The sequence below is a fragment of the Micromys minutus genome (assembly GCF_963924665.1).
Source record: "Micromys minutus genome assembly, chromosome: 4".
Taxonomy (NCBI): Eukaryota; Metazoa; Chordata; class Mammalia; order Rodentia; family Muridae; genus Micromys; species Micromys minutus.
The window spans coordinates 50,756,943-50,772,417 of NC_137973.1; the positions used below are offsets into that span (position 1 = coordinate 50,756,943).

The following is a 15,475-nucleotide window of genomic DNA, read 5'->3' on the forward strand; positions in this document are numbered from 1 at the left end:
ATGTCTCTAAAATTGACTTTTAAGGTGAAAATGTATTTCTACAAAAGTCTTTGAATTTTGTTAATTTGGGAATTCCCCCATGGTTTAAATGCCTCCAGGAATAAAGAATTGCTTGTCCAAGAAAATGTCTATCTTCTATGAGCCCAAGAGTAGAACCTAAGAGAGACACATATGTAAATGTTGGTAAAAAAACCAAAAAAACAAGAACAATAATGATCAAGACAGGATCAGGGAGGCTGGATGGAAAAGACTGTCATTCACATGGTTTACATCATAGTGGGGAGTAAGAGCATGAGCCTTTGTGAGGGGGAACTTAGCATTAAAACTATAGCCTGCAAGTGTTCAGATTGGAAAACCCTTGCCACCACTACGTTGTTTGGGATACCTGTTTTATCAGGGAATGAAACTACAGTGTATTCCCTTTCTGAATTTATAAAGCATACCTTGACACTTACTGCTTTTAAATGTCAATTAGCCTTGCAGAGATAATGTGCCTACTTGAACCTCCTTCTTCCTCGCAAGATTTTGTTTATAAGAGATTTAAGAACCTTGACAAAGCTTAAGTGTGAAAACAAACAGTTTTGAGCATTTTCTTCAAGACCTTGTGATTTAAAGGTGCACTGAGAATACACATTCACTATTTCAATCTTTCCTCTCATTGAGGTTCTGCTAAGAAAGAAACAAGACAGACTGATCTGTTAGGAAGGAAACATCATGATGCAAGTTGTAGACTTGGGTATGTATGAAAGTAACCTACAATCTCAGTAGCTCAGGGATATATGTCCTTGTGAAGTTATGAAATACTTCAGAAGTCAATCTGTATCCTACATGTGATATTATCTCAGAAAATGAAGTGACTTCTCAGAGATTCAAGTTGTCCTCCCTAGTGAGTAGGAAGGACTCTGTCCATCAGTAGTCCTGAAAGTCTTCTATACGTGATCACCAAATATACTAACATTCATCCTGCTCACTGCAGTAATACAAGGTTTCTAAGTGTGAGAGTTACTGACTATGGTGGCAGTAGATATGGCTTTGCCTGCTTTCCCATGCTGAGGGATACTTCTGGGACACTCTGCAGCTACTCATCATGGTGGGTATAACAATTTATGGAAATGTAAATTTATTTGTTTATTGGACATCAAATTATAACTGTTGGACAACTCGACTATAGACAGTAGCTTAAGGTAGAGGCTCTGGGTAGGGACTTAGGAAAGAATCACATAGATGGGTGAAGTCACACAGCCGTTTTGTTGTCCAAGACTTACTTTATCTTAGAAAACATAATTGTCCTGGCTATTGATATGGAGCAAGGATTGATTGCTTGCAAACTGCTGGACATAAAATCTGTCAAGAAAATCACCATTGTTACTGAAAAAAAAAAAAAAGAATCAAGGTAGATCGCAACAGTCTTTGCTTCTTTATGGATATTTGCCACTAGCTAGCCCCTGTGGTAGAAATGATCTTTCTTCTTGTTTACAGAGTAATTGAAGTGGTCATGAAAGAAGTTGTCACATACAAGTGTGAAGCATTCTATATCACACAGCAATCAATACTAGATTGATTGCAAGCTTCTTTTAGATTTATTTATGGTCACAGGATTCCTAAAGGGTTATGAGCTTGAAAATAGAATCACTGGCTTGCTCCAGTCAGTGTTGTGGGGACGACAGTGACCCACTGATATCTGCAAATGGAAGAAATTGCATTTTCTAAAAACTCAGTGTAGCAGTAAAATGGGGGAAATGAAGTGCTAAGAGAGGAAACTCTGAGAGTCACCTCATCACCTCAATGTGCTGCAGAAGAAGCCCAACAGTTTAAAGCCTTTGATGCTCTCACAAAGAACTAAAGTTTGCATCTCAGTTCCCATGATGAGTGACTTAAAACTGGATCTCCAGCTCTAGTTCTACCTTCTGGTCTTTGCAGGTGACTGCACATTCATCACACACACACACACACACACACACACACACACACACACACACACACACATACACACACACACACACACATGCATGCACACATTCATGCATACATATACCACAAATAAAAATAGTTTTTGAAGTGTCTTTTTCTGCTAGAACAAAGGAAAATGTACATATATAATTTTATTTTTCTCTTACTCCTTAATGATCTTTGGTGAATGGACAATTCCATAAAGGAATGAAGGTGAGCAAGACGGACAGAAGTTTTTTTCTTTTTTGTAACATCTGCTTGTTTATGTAGCAAAATGCATAGCTCATATTCTCTACAAGAAGTATTTTTCACACAATGGGCCTCTCTTCCATTGCTGTGCCACATGTGACACAGAACACAATTAGCCTTTCAGTGAGCTTCGCATTTTCCTGATCTTCTAACAACTGGGTGTCAGATCTCTAGATGTATAACCTCCCACTCACAACAAGATTATACATTAGACTTGTTGTTGTCTACTTTCAAGGAAGGTTTCTGAATGCTCCACAGAATAATTAACTGTAACAAGGCTTAGTCTCCCTATAATTGTTAATGTTGTCATTATTATACAAGAATTCCCAACAAGGACAAAACCTTCACATCATCATAAGTAAAGGACACTATATGTTATATCACAGACACTCTACTCATGGAATCATATCTGTTGTCTAGACTCACTATGATAGTAATTGTCTAAAAGCAAGTAATAGAAATACCTATTTAGAATAATCCTTCTCAAACGTAATGTAAAACGAGTCAGAAATATGAAATTGCATAGTTGCCTTCTCATTTAAAATGTTGGGTTTTGAGCCTCTAGAACTTGTTTTCTTCTGAGCATTTTTAGTGATATAATTTTTATTTTTAAATTAACTATAATAGGTTGCATCTATTTTTTAATAAGAAATAACAAGAAATTAAAAATATCAAAACTATTGCTATCATTCCTTCTTTCTCAGTCTCTTGGACAGTATGACAGACCCCTTTTCATTTGTTCTGTTTTGTTTGTTTCCTGGTCAAGACTCAAAGTTTATTTCTACAGCTCCAGCTAAAGGCATTTCAGCAAACAAGGTTTTTTATTTTTATTTTTTTTGAGAAAGTTCCTCTACTGATGAAACATAGATAAGAGTTTGATGCCACAGTGAACCCTTCATGACATAAAACAGGGATAGATACAGGAACCGGAAACAATGAGGTGATAGACCTGTTTGTACCCCCATTGAGCTTTGAGCCCATGGAAGAAATTTCGTCTTCTAAGATCAATAACTCTGGGTATGCATTGTAGCCTCCTTGAGTCTCTGGGCAAGCACTAGAAGGTACTTGTTCACATTATTCTTTCCAACAAGATTTGTTATAATTGAGAACAATGGTCATGTGAGTTCACAGTAAGAGGACAGTCATCCTTGAGGTCAGTCTGTGAGGTCTTTAGGACTCCAAACCTACTGTCACTTGATCTTCGACTTCTGCCATACATAATTTTTATATTTTATTATTCAAGTCATTGCAGACTGATAAAATATTTTTATAGAAAATGGGATACTCGACATTTGGACTGAAGTTGGAGATGCCTGTGTTTGAATTGACGAAAGGTTGGAAGAATCTGAGGACGAGAACAACCCCACTGGAAAAGCCAGCAGTCTCAACTAATGTCGACCCTGAGATATCTCAGAAACTGAGAGACAGGCAGCATACGCTAGGTGGTCCAAGGCCCCTGACACACAGAGAGCAGAGGACTGCCTGGTCTGTCCTCAGTGGAAGGGAAATTTTATATTAGAAAAAATGTAATTAAACATTGTACTTCTGTGTCATTTTCCCTATGCCAAAGATTTGTAATCTATTACTAAGTAGACCTCCATCTATGTATGTAGTTCAAAATAGCAAGTCAAAGTATTTCATAAACATATGAAGAGTAACCTTTGGTTTAAGTCATGCCCCATACTATGTCAAGTAGGTCTTATTTAAGTCTCTATAAAGCTACTTTGCATGGAACTGTACTGAGAGATAGGAGTATTGTATGTCCCCTGTGTACTAGTGAACTTTGAACGTATGTCTATCTTTGAGGTGATGAAGGAGACTGGTAGCCAAAGCTTGTGTGTTATTAGCAGAGGTGTCAGAACATACATGGTGTGTCAGGGGGTTGTCAAAAGGACAAAGACAATTCATTAAAAACCCTGTTATCAGAGCAAATGGCAGTATACAAGAGGAGATGAGTAAGTTATCTGAAAATTCAGTCCTGGAGTTTGTGCTTTTGCATGGCTCCCTGTAGCATTTGGAATTTTATGTCATGGCTGAAACTTTGTTTCTCAGATAGAAAAATTATAATGTTCACTTGTTTTAGGAGAATTTTACTATAATGTTTTTACCCTTTAAATCTTCTAATATTTGTACTGTCTTTACCTGAGAGAAAAAAAATTCTACATTCTATGTAGAGCTTGGGCTGATTGTCATGTAGTTCTGAACTTGAATCTTAGAGAATCTCACCTGCTAAGGGAAAGAAAAAAGAATCTGAGTAAACCCTGGGAAAATGGAAAAACACAGCCATTACATTCAGGCTGAGAGTTTGAAAGTGGATAAGTATAACATTTGGCTGCATTTTCTATTTTAGCACCTTACAGTTCACCAATGGATGCAAGATATGCCATCAAACCATTACTTCTTTGTGTTTTGTGATATAATAATTAAACAAAAAGGTTCACCCTAAAAATATTGCTAGATTTTGGCTTCATTTTGACAGGATGCTGTACAGGGTGACAGAAATATATGCGCAATTCAACACCAAGAGGAAGACATGAAAGAGAGAAATTAAGGCAAAAATTATGGAAGGTACAAGTGTCATGTGTGTTGCTGTTACTCTGTGGGTCATTTCCAGTAAACCTTTATGAAATCAAAACTATGTGACTGCCATGACAATTTTAGTAAACTGCAAAACAGGAGAAAGAATCAGTATGTATCTCTGGGGACAATTCAGGTTACAAGTGAAGTCTGGGCCCATGCACATAGACATAGCATAGTACTCAGCTTTTTGATGTGCAGCTGACACATAGGGGTGGAATATGGCATCTGTGGACTGTCCATCAGAGGCTGATACACTGTCATTCATATGTCTTGTTTTTAAACTGTACACTTCCATCCTATGTTTAAACTATTCTCCTGGAATTCCAGAGTTCTTTTTTTATTCAGTGGAAGTGATGTGTACAAACACACATTGAGTTCTACACCCACACTTGAATCTAAATGTGGTATAGACTAATCACTGAACTGTAGCAAACCCTGGTCATGAAGTTGCAAACAAAGTCATGTAAGGAAGGAGGTTCCTTTTCTACTTGCTAAGTTCAGTAAGCCCATTTTGTGCTCTCTCAGCAGTAGCTCAGTCTGTTTTATACCCATCCTGACATTTTCTTATTCCTTCATTAAAAAAAAAAAACAATTATTTAATTCTTCTATGTGTTTGAGTCTCCTGCCTTCATATATATACGTATACTTCATGCATGTAGTGCCAAAATAGACCAGAAGAGGGTGTTTGATACCCCAGAATCGGAGCTACAGATATTTTTGAGTCACTATGTGGGTGCTGGGAATCCAACCCAGGTCTTCTGTAAGGGCAGACAGATCTCTTAGTTATGGTGCCATCTCTCCAGGACCTATTCCTTTGTTTTTAAAACATTACTAATATTATATTATATGGCTTGTTTGCTTATATTATACTTTTGCAAGTCCATTCTGTTATCCTCTGTTGACCCTTAGTCACAATTTCAGTCATTTCTTGTATGGGCTTCAGCAATTACTCCCTAGGGATCATCCAGGCTCTTATTTAATGCTTTGTTTAGTTTGTTCCACACTGACTGGTTTCCTATTTCCTCCAGTACCTATGAACTATCACAGTTGGAAGCTAAAAATCCGAGGCCAAGAATTAGAGAGTAAGTATTGCTATTTCAAGTCTTTTATTCATATGATGATCTCCACAAGCAAAATCAAGCCACAGGGAGGCACATTATCACAAATAAATCCAGCAATGGTGTGCTATGTAGAGGTGGGAGGAAAAGTAATCCTTGGAGAAAGAAGGACATTCAAAGATCGGGTATGATTAGGTAAGACATAAGAGTGTACAGGGTCTAAAAGGCAGAGGGAGCAGTTTATCAAGCCAAAGAAAGTCAAGGAAAATTTCTGAACAAGATGATGTTAGAAAGTGGTGAGGAAGTTCATGGCTAAGATGTCAAGGGAAGAAAGTAGGGCATGAAAGGATGTGTAAAACAGTGGTCTTAAGTCTGGGACTACAAAAAAATGTCTAAGACAGATTCAGACATAGGCAGGTTTTAGGCAGTCAGTCCTAAATATTCCTAAACTTATTCTTTTCCAATACTGTGGAATTGTCCTTCCTTTTAAAATGCCACATTTACTTTCCTGTTTCCCCTTCAAGTCAGAAACAAAAGATTGTGTAAAGTCACAATCTTTTATGTCTCTGGAATCTGACTACAGTGATTTAATTTTCCAAAGTACAAAGATAATTAAACAAGGAGAGATAATGTATCTTGTATTCATAGACTGTGTGGTGGAACATACTTGGAATTCTAGCACTTAGGAAAACAGAGGCAGGAGGATATCTGTAAGTCTGAGGACAAACAAGAGTTTAGCAATGACAAAAAAAAAAAAACATTCAGAAGAATGAAAATGCACATGCATGGGCATTTACAAGCCTCCATCATGGCTGCAGCATTGTCTGGGCATGCTTTCTGCCTGCCTACCTTCCTGCCTACCTGCCTGCCTGCCTGCCTGCCTGCCTGCCCACCTGCCTGCCTCCCCGCCTACCTGCCTACCTGCCAGCTGCCTGCCTGCCTGCCTGCTGCCTGCCTGCCTGCCTGCCTGCCTGCCTGCCTGCCTGCCTGCCTGCCTGCTGCCTGAGTCTTTGACAGCCTGTCTGCCTGTTAACCTCTGTCTGACTGCCTGTGTATGTCTGTCTTCTCCTATCTCCTCTCTCCCTCCCTTCTTTCTTTGGTCTCTCCCTTCCTCCCTCCCTCCTCCTTCCTTCCATTTTTCCTCTTATCCTTTCTTTCTTCTTCCCTCCCTTTCTTCCTTCTTCCCTCCCTCTCTTTCTTCCTTTCTCCCTCCCTCCCTCCCTTCTTTTCTCCCTCCCTCCCTTCCTTGCTTCCTCCCTCCCTCCCTCCCTCTTTCCCTCTCTTCCTTCCATCCTTCATTTCCTCCCTCCCTTCCTCCCTCTCTCTTTCTTACCTTTTTTCTTTCTTTTTAAAACAAATGTCCTGATACATTAGTCTTTATCTTTTGGAAACATCCTCTATCAGTCAATGTTTTAAGACTTTTAGTAGAGGTTAAGGTTTCACTGATTATGTCAAACACAGGTACATGAGGTAATTAAAGTTTGAGCTTACTCTAATTACATTTAAAATATTGCGATGAATATGAGGTCATATAGTGTTATGTGTATATGTATATCTACTATGTCTCTTTAAATTTATGTCTGCCCATCATATTTGAAACCTTTCTGTGAAGTGCATATCACAGATGGCCCAATCATAATAGAGAAAAGCATGTGATAGAGTTGATGCAAGATATCCTGAGCTCATAATCATAATCATGAGATACTCTTTATTTTTGAAACCCTGAGGCCTTCTCGGGAAGGTTCCACTAACGTATTTGAGAGTTATGACAGTGACTACCCTCCAACTACTGTTGAGGTAATTATACACTTTAATGATCAGTCTGCTGTGGTAGTACAACCCATCCTGAATATGAGCACAGGTTCTGGTCCTCAAAGTTGCCTATGATTTTGCTGGTGTTCACATTTATACTGGCTTTCTCTCCCTGATTTTGTTTCTAGCTTATTTCCTTCCATGACAGTGGTTCTCAACCTTTCCAATTCTGCAGTTCTTTAATGCTGTTATTCATATTGCAGTGGCTACAAAGTTACTATTTTTTGTTATTGTTATGAATCATAATGTATCTACATTTCTTGGTGGTCTTAGGAGAACTCTGTGAAAGGGTTGTTTCACCTCCAAAGGGGTTGTGACTCAGAGGTTGAGGACCCCTGTTCTGTGCCATACCTATTTCACTTGCTGATGTGCACTGTAAAACCCATTCTGGTTGAGTCCTTTGTAGACAGTATCTTTAGCTAAGTTTTGGTAATGGCTGGCAATTCCTGGACAAAGTCCAGCAAGATCTATTAGTTCATCTGTTCTCTAGCTCATCACTGTGGCTTATTGGTTGTTTGCTTGCTTGTTTTGCTTGTTTGCTTTGTAGTTGTTGTTGGTTTAGTTAATTAATTAACTTTTTTCTTTCTGGCAATCAAGATTTCACCACCTTTGCATGTACTGTCTCTCCACCCTACCTTTTTCCTTTTGGTACTTGGTTCTTACTTTGTGGCTCCTTTACTAGTCCTCCACTTAGTGTGAAATCGATATTGCAGGTTACTTTTAAGTTCCCCTACTGAGCCTAAAATATATTATGTCTGGTTATGATGCATCATTACAGAGAAAAATGTGTGCTTCTAAACAAAGATATGTTGAAGTCCTAACTTCTAATGCTTCAGGATGAATTTATTTCAGCAAATGATCAACTTGAAATATGGTCATAAAAACAGACTTCATCCAGAATTACCAGTGCCCTCATTATAGGGAAATTTAGAAACAGAGAGATTCTGAGAGGAAAGATAGTGTGGATACACAGAAAGAAGGTCATGTGCTAGAGAGATGCACCTATAAGGCAAGAGATGATGAGCACCACAAATTAGGTCATGGTCAGAGTCATAAGCAAGGATGTGTCTCTCCATGTACTTTGATTTCCTGCCTTGTACTTTGGCACCCCAATTGTTGTATGATTGTTTTCTTAAGCCACCTCATTCTTTACACTTTAAAAGGCAACCTTAGAAACAAATTATTACATTAATTGAATTGCATTCATTACATATTGCTGGATGTTTGTGTCCTCATTAGATGTTTGGCTTTGCTGGGGCTGTTTAAGGCTGCTTCATTAACGGTTATTGTTTGCAGCAGCACGGATGACAATTTCTAGGATCTATTAGTGGAGGGATATTTCTGGAACTAATAAATATAGAATAATTGAATTATTTGGTGCATAAATGGTGATATTTTAATGTAAAGTGCTTCTGACAATTTGGAATTCCAGATTGTTCAAATAAACAAATGACACTTTATTCTTAAAACCAGTCATGACGATACTTCAAGTAAAAGATCTTGACGCGTAACTATCATTACTATTGAACCAACTTTGATTAACTATTAAATTGCATGTTTTTGTAGGACTCTCAAACAATTACACAAGCACCTAGTGGAATGGGGCTATCCTAATACCTGTTGCCTATAGGTGGAATATGTTCTTCTAGCTAGGCTGCATTGTCTGGCCTCAGGGGGAGCGGAAGTGCCTAATCTTGAAGAAACTTGACATGCCAGGGTATAGGGATAATCAGGGGCCCTCACCACTTCAGAAGAGGGATGGGGGAAAGGTTGTGGGAGGGGGTGACTAGGAGAGAGGCAGAAAGCAGGATGTAAAATGAATGATTTAAAAAATAAAATAAAAATTAAAAAAGAGGTAGTCTTAAAATCATTTGCACACACACAGAAATTCATAGCAACTGACAAAAATATCTGAGGACCCTATAGTCTTGTGAAAATGGCCCTATAAACAGATACTTTTTTTCAGGCAAAGATACTACAGCAGATCTTACTGCATTCTAGAATCAATGTAACTCAGGACTTTAAAAGGAAAAAAATCTCAATACTCACACATACAGTTAGGCTTGGCTATATGAATACCAAAGTACATCATCCCTACATTTTCTTTTACTATGTGATGGAGCATGGAAAACTTTCGGGGTGAAATAAGTCAGAACCTTGTATTTGGATGACCATTTGCCTAAATGTCAGAAAGTCTTTGAAAGAGTGTAGCAAGGAAGGGCCACTATGCTGAAAATGCTGGAGAATGGGCAAGGCCTGAGATAAAATGACAGTTGGCAGGTGTCCTCATGTCATTGGAGTTTTTCTCATCTGGTTAAGGTTGATAGAAGGTTCCAGATACATTGAAAGGCATACCAGGATTGCTCTTGTGACTCTACAGCTGTCATAAATTCTTTAAGTGTCCCCTTAGCCTCAGAAGCAATGGAAATAAGATGGCCCCTATTTAAAAACAGATCAAAAGAAGATGCTACATTAAGTCCTTTGGGAACTTAGTCTCATAGAAGGGTTTAAATGAGCACAATGCTACTGCTTTAGTCACGATTTGTTTCTGTGAAATGTGGTTTTTGTGAAGGTTTCATTTGAGATGTGTTAAAATGGGACTGTTTCCAAAATCCGAGACAGAGCCCAGCTCTGTCTCCTGTCTCCTGAATGGACCATAAAAGGGGTTGAAACATGATTGTGGGGTTTAGCAATCGATTGATTCTTTACTAGATTCATGTTACCATTATGTAGACACTTATCTAAATGTGACCAAATACCGTTAAACTACTAGGCACTAGCCCGGATTAAGATACACAGAGAAAGAAATATCTAAACCACAGAAAATGTCATGACTTTGAAGCTTTTGTAAATACTAGCTTTAACTTGATCTTCAGGAAAGGGTGGGTGTAGCCATTCCTGCTTATTCCATTCATGGTAACATAATCACAGCTCAACCTCCTTGTTAAAGAGGAGTTCACAGCCTTGTCTTTCATTGTCTTCTCCACAGGGATAGAATCTCAGCTCAGTAGTTAGTATAGGCATGTGTTTCAGATACTGAGCTCATGTTAAATCAAATCTAATGTAAAGGTTATTCTTAATATAGATGACTATTATATTCATTATATTCTATTCACTAACAGCTCTAATTTCACACTTCTGTGCTATTTCTTAACCAACAAAATTTTGACTTTCCATGTAACTACAGGTACTGCATTTACACTTGTAATCTCTCACTGGTGTGCTCTGAAGAGCCATTGTTACATGAGTCCTGGCTTGCTGAAGAACTGCTGGGGTAAGAACAGTGCTAACTAAGTAAATGTAATGCAATTCTACAAGATTCACATTCATTTAAAATTGTATTGTGGACATGTGATGTAATTTCTTTACCCTTTTATTTTTCTGTTTTAATTTCCACTTTCCCTGTGCATTTGCCAGAGTTTGCAGAAGTGCAGCAGGTGTGTTTCTAGTGCCCTCTGTGTTAAGAAGTGGGTGTCAGGTCCCCTGGATCTGCAGTCACAGGTTATTGTGCTGAGATCCTAACTCCAGACCTCTGTAAGCAGCAAATGCTTCGGGCCCGGGATTCTTTCTTGTGGGCAAAGATGCCCTTTCTTTTGGATGATGAGTATTTGTCTCGTAGTCTGATATAACCTATAACATGCCTATAATTTTGCAAAAACACTCCTATCTGATGTGTTTAGTTAGAAGAATGAATTGACTTTGGTTCCTATGCACAAGGAATAAATTGGCATTTATGGATGTTGGAGGTAATAAGAGGCTTGGCTATTTCCTCCAAACCAGTTTGTACCTGGAGATTTTTAACTGACATTATCCTGGAAGAGACAATCTCTTTCCTTCCCTGTGCAGAGTGGGAACTAGTGAACAGGAAGCTATTACTCCGCTTTAAACCAAGATTGTGAATTTCAGTTTATGTTACACTGGGCTATAACTTTGTATTTGACTGGTTTTGAAAAAAAATATACCTAATATTTTTTATTCACTCAGTTCTGAGTTTCAGACCATCCAAGGCTACAATGTGAGACCTTATCTAAAGAAAACTATAGTAAAATAAATAGAAAAGAGAAGGCATATAAACCATTGAACGTGGAATTCTGTATCTGTGAGCAGAATAGATCCACACATGAACATTCTTCATCACTGTGGACCACAAGTACTCATAGCACAGATTTGTAACAGGTAGACTCAAGATACTGTATGCACTAAAAATAAAAGCTGTAAGTTGTGAAGATATGCAAAACTTTACAAAAGAGAGAATCTATTAATGTGAATAGGTTGTATGACAATGTCCAAATAATAAGACAAATAACAACTTTAACCTACTTTGGAAAAATTTTACATTGTTGAAAACAACCATTTTATTTAATAAAAATTTAAACAATTGCTATTCATGGTTAATCATTTTGTACATTTACTTTAAATTCTTAATATCAAAGTAATTTATAATGGCATTAAAGTACATGCATAATATGCTTGATAATACATAAAAAATTAACATTGAAACTGTTCCAGAAGATTTACCTCTAATAGAAAATGAACACATCACAGACACCAATTTTTATTAAACATTTTATTAAAACCAAGTCTTTGCAACATATTGAAAAATTTAATATACCACAGTAAAATATGTAAGAAAAAACTCTATATGTAATTAATGGCACATAAATTTAAGAACATAATTAAAATTACACTAAATATCTTTCTATCCACATAGACATAGGTAAATATCTATCCATATAACAGATCTATAGATCTATAGAGTATATATCATATAATAGACCTATATATCCAGATAGATATATTTATATCACAAATTTATGTTGATGACCTGGAATACCTGAGTTTTTATGTTATTGGTTTTCCAGACAGTGCAAAATCATATGTCATCCTCTTTCTAAAGGGCATAACCAATCCAGAAAATATAAAAACAAAAAAACTTTGGTTGATAGATGCTGTCTGTCAATGATCAAACAGGAGTCTTCTATAGGATTAAAGTTTATCTTCAGAATCTTCTTCCAAGGGGAGGTCAGTCTGTGATGTGAGGAATGATTCCCATGTAGCAAGGCACTGTATATTGGAAACACCACGAGAAGGATTAGCAGTAGTTGATGGTCAGTGTTAAATGATTCACAATACAATCCAGTACATACACTCCTTTAGAAATCTGTCCTATTCCTATCAGCTTGAAGTATTGTTATTTCTCAGATATTTTAGTATCTTTCCTGCCTCTGTGTGTGTGTGTGTGTTTTGCATGGATGTTCACATTTTCATTGTGTGTTCACAGAGGTCATTGGGTATCTTCTTTAATTGCTCTGTAAATTGTATATTGAGACAAGATCTCTCATTGAACATGGACTTCACTAACTCAGCTTGACTGTCAGGCCAGAAAGTATGGCATATTTTTCTATTTCCAGCTGTCTAGTACTAGGATAACAGATTTGTGTCTCTACTCAAGGCTTTTTACATGGGTGTTTTAGGTATAGAAGCTTGTGCAGCAAGCACTTGGCAAGTGAACCATCTCTCTGGTGTAGTATTCTAATTCTGAGAAATACTACTGAGAAATAAAAGGAAAGCATATCAGAGGCTGAAATAATATTTTGCTAACATAATGTTATCCCATTGACAGGAGAGAAAAAAACCTCAGATACTCATCTGAACCTTAAAAGGTGCATGTTGTCATCTAGACCTGGTGCTGATTCAAATAGGCTCAGGTACCTTAGGCTCTTATTACATTAGATATTAGGTATGTATGTTTGTAACTTGACATAAACTTCATGCACCCTGTCTAGCACAAGAGTTCTGAGAAAGGTATTAGCTGTTTTATTATGTGCTAGGACTAGGTGTCAGGACTCAATATTTAATGGCTAAAATGTCATAAAAATGAGATAACAATAGAATACACATAGTACAGTAACAGGTGGAAAAATAAATTATATAAAAGTGTCCATTAATCCTTCAAAGCCAAAAAGAAAATGGAAACAGGATGAATAAAAATAACAGCAAGAAAATAAACTCAAACCTAATCCTATCAATAGTCAATTTAAATGTCTACAAAGCACACATCTCAGTAAAATGGATTGTCTACTGAAACAGAAAACTAATATGCACCTTTAGTATGTTTAAATTTATTACGTATTTTAAATATAATGGCAAAATAAAACACAAAAAAGAATTGTATATGGCTGTATAAAACACATGTCAAAGAAAAGACTGAATAATAATACTATATTAGTATCAAAGCCTTCAGAAGCCTTATCAAGATAACGATGATCTTTTATAAGAGTAGGAGCTGGAAGTTCAAAATATTTTGAATAAAGACATACCAATAGAAAGAGAAGGATAAACATATTTATGATTGGTTTTCAGGTCCTTTTATGTTTAACATGTAGACAGAAAAATAATATAGATTTGAAGCATATGATAGATCAAGTTGACCTAATGCATATCTAAAGAACAAAACCAGAAAGCACATGTCTTTCATGCGCTATACTCTGGACCACATGAGAGGTCTCAATAGTGTGGTGTGGTGGAATAACTATAATTCCAACACACACAGACTGATGCTTGACTCATTGCTAGTATATCTGTCTTGGCTACATTTTGAGTTTCAGGCCAGTCTAGGATATAGAATGAGACCTTGTCACAAAAACATCATTGGTATATGCCAGATGAAACTTGGTTCCTGAATGATACAGAATTAAGTGAAACAAACAAACAAACAAACAAACAGAGAAATCCCTAATAAACCCTGAGTATTTGTAATATAAATAAAAGAATTTTAAATACTCCTAGACCACAGAGAAAACCAAAAGTGAAATAAGGAAATATTCTTAACAGAATGAAAAACAAATATATCAAAAAGTCCTATATACCACTAAATACCACTAAGGGAGTAACAGCAAAAGACTAATTGCCTACATTAGAGAAGAGGAAAAAGGTCTTCAATCAATATATTTAATTTCTATATTTAATTTCTCTGTTTAGAATTCATGTCAAATAAAGACTCAGAATTGTACTGAGAATGACACTGGCCCTCAGATTGTCTTCAGTCACCATCCTAAGCCAGTCTAATAATGACTATGACATGCTAACACCATCCACACACAGTAGTATAGGGAGCCACCATTTATTTATAATATAAGCACTAAGAATATTGGGACATGGTGAAGAGACATTAGCTACTGAGTGAATTCCTTGCCATCCTCCAACGTGAGGCAGAGAAGAGATTTTATGGATTTTGATTAATGAAAAATCACATAACAGCTCCAACAGAGTAAGATGTATAATCAACATTGCATACATTGTTATGACTACTCAACAGGCATTACAATGGCTGTTTTCTACATCATACTTTGAATGCACATTGTTATCATAAACTTTATTTTATAAATAAGTGAGGAACCCGAGATTTGAATAACTTAGGTATATCTAAAGCATCAGTAGTATTCTGGAGATAATAGCTAGTGTTAATTCATCAACACATGGAGAATGATAGAGCTACATCACCACTGGAGTATACAAGTCACTGGCAAACACAACAAGAGATGTTTTTTACAGAGTAGAAGAAGGGCTATTTGGGAGGAAAGGTGGGATGAAAGTATAGAAGATATCAGGGTGAACAATTTTTAAGAAAAAAAATACTGAAATCTGTGTATATGAAAGTTGATTCTCTATATTTCTTAACCATGTGTTAGTTCTGGTAGTAGACACACCATTGAAGATGATGGAGTCTAAATACACCAGGAGTTCACTGAAGCTAATGGAGTTCACTGAAGATGATGGAGTCTAGATCCACCAAGAGTTCACTGAAGATGATGGAGTCTAGATAT

General features: G+C 36.9%; 1 protein-coding gene across 1 annotated transcript in view; it reads right to left on the reverse strand.

Moving 5' to 3' along the window:
- Positions 1–12,173: 12,173 nt before the first annotated feature.
- SNX7 (sorting nexin 7) overlaps positions 12,174–15,475 on the reverse strand; it is an 86,035-nt gene continuing 82,733 nt past the window's right edge. The window contains exon 9 of the mRNA XM_080916576.1: positions 12,174–12,713. Coding sequence (XP_080772702.1) covers positions 12,636–12,713 — 78 coding nt within the window. The 3' untranslated portion in view covers positions 12,174–12,635. The remainder of the gene's footprint in view (positions 12,714–15,475) is intronic.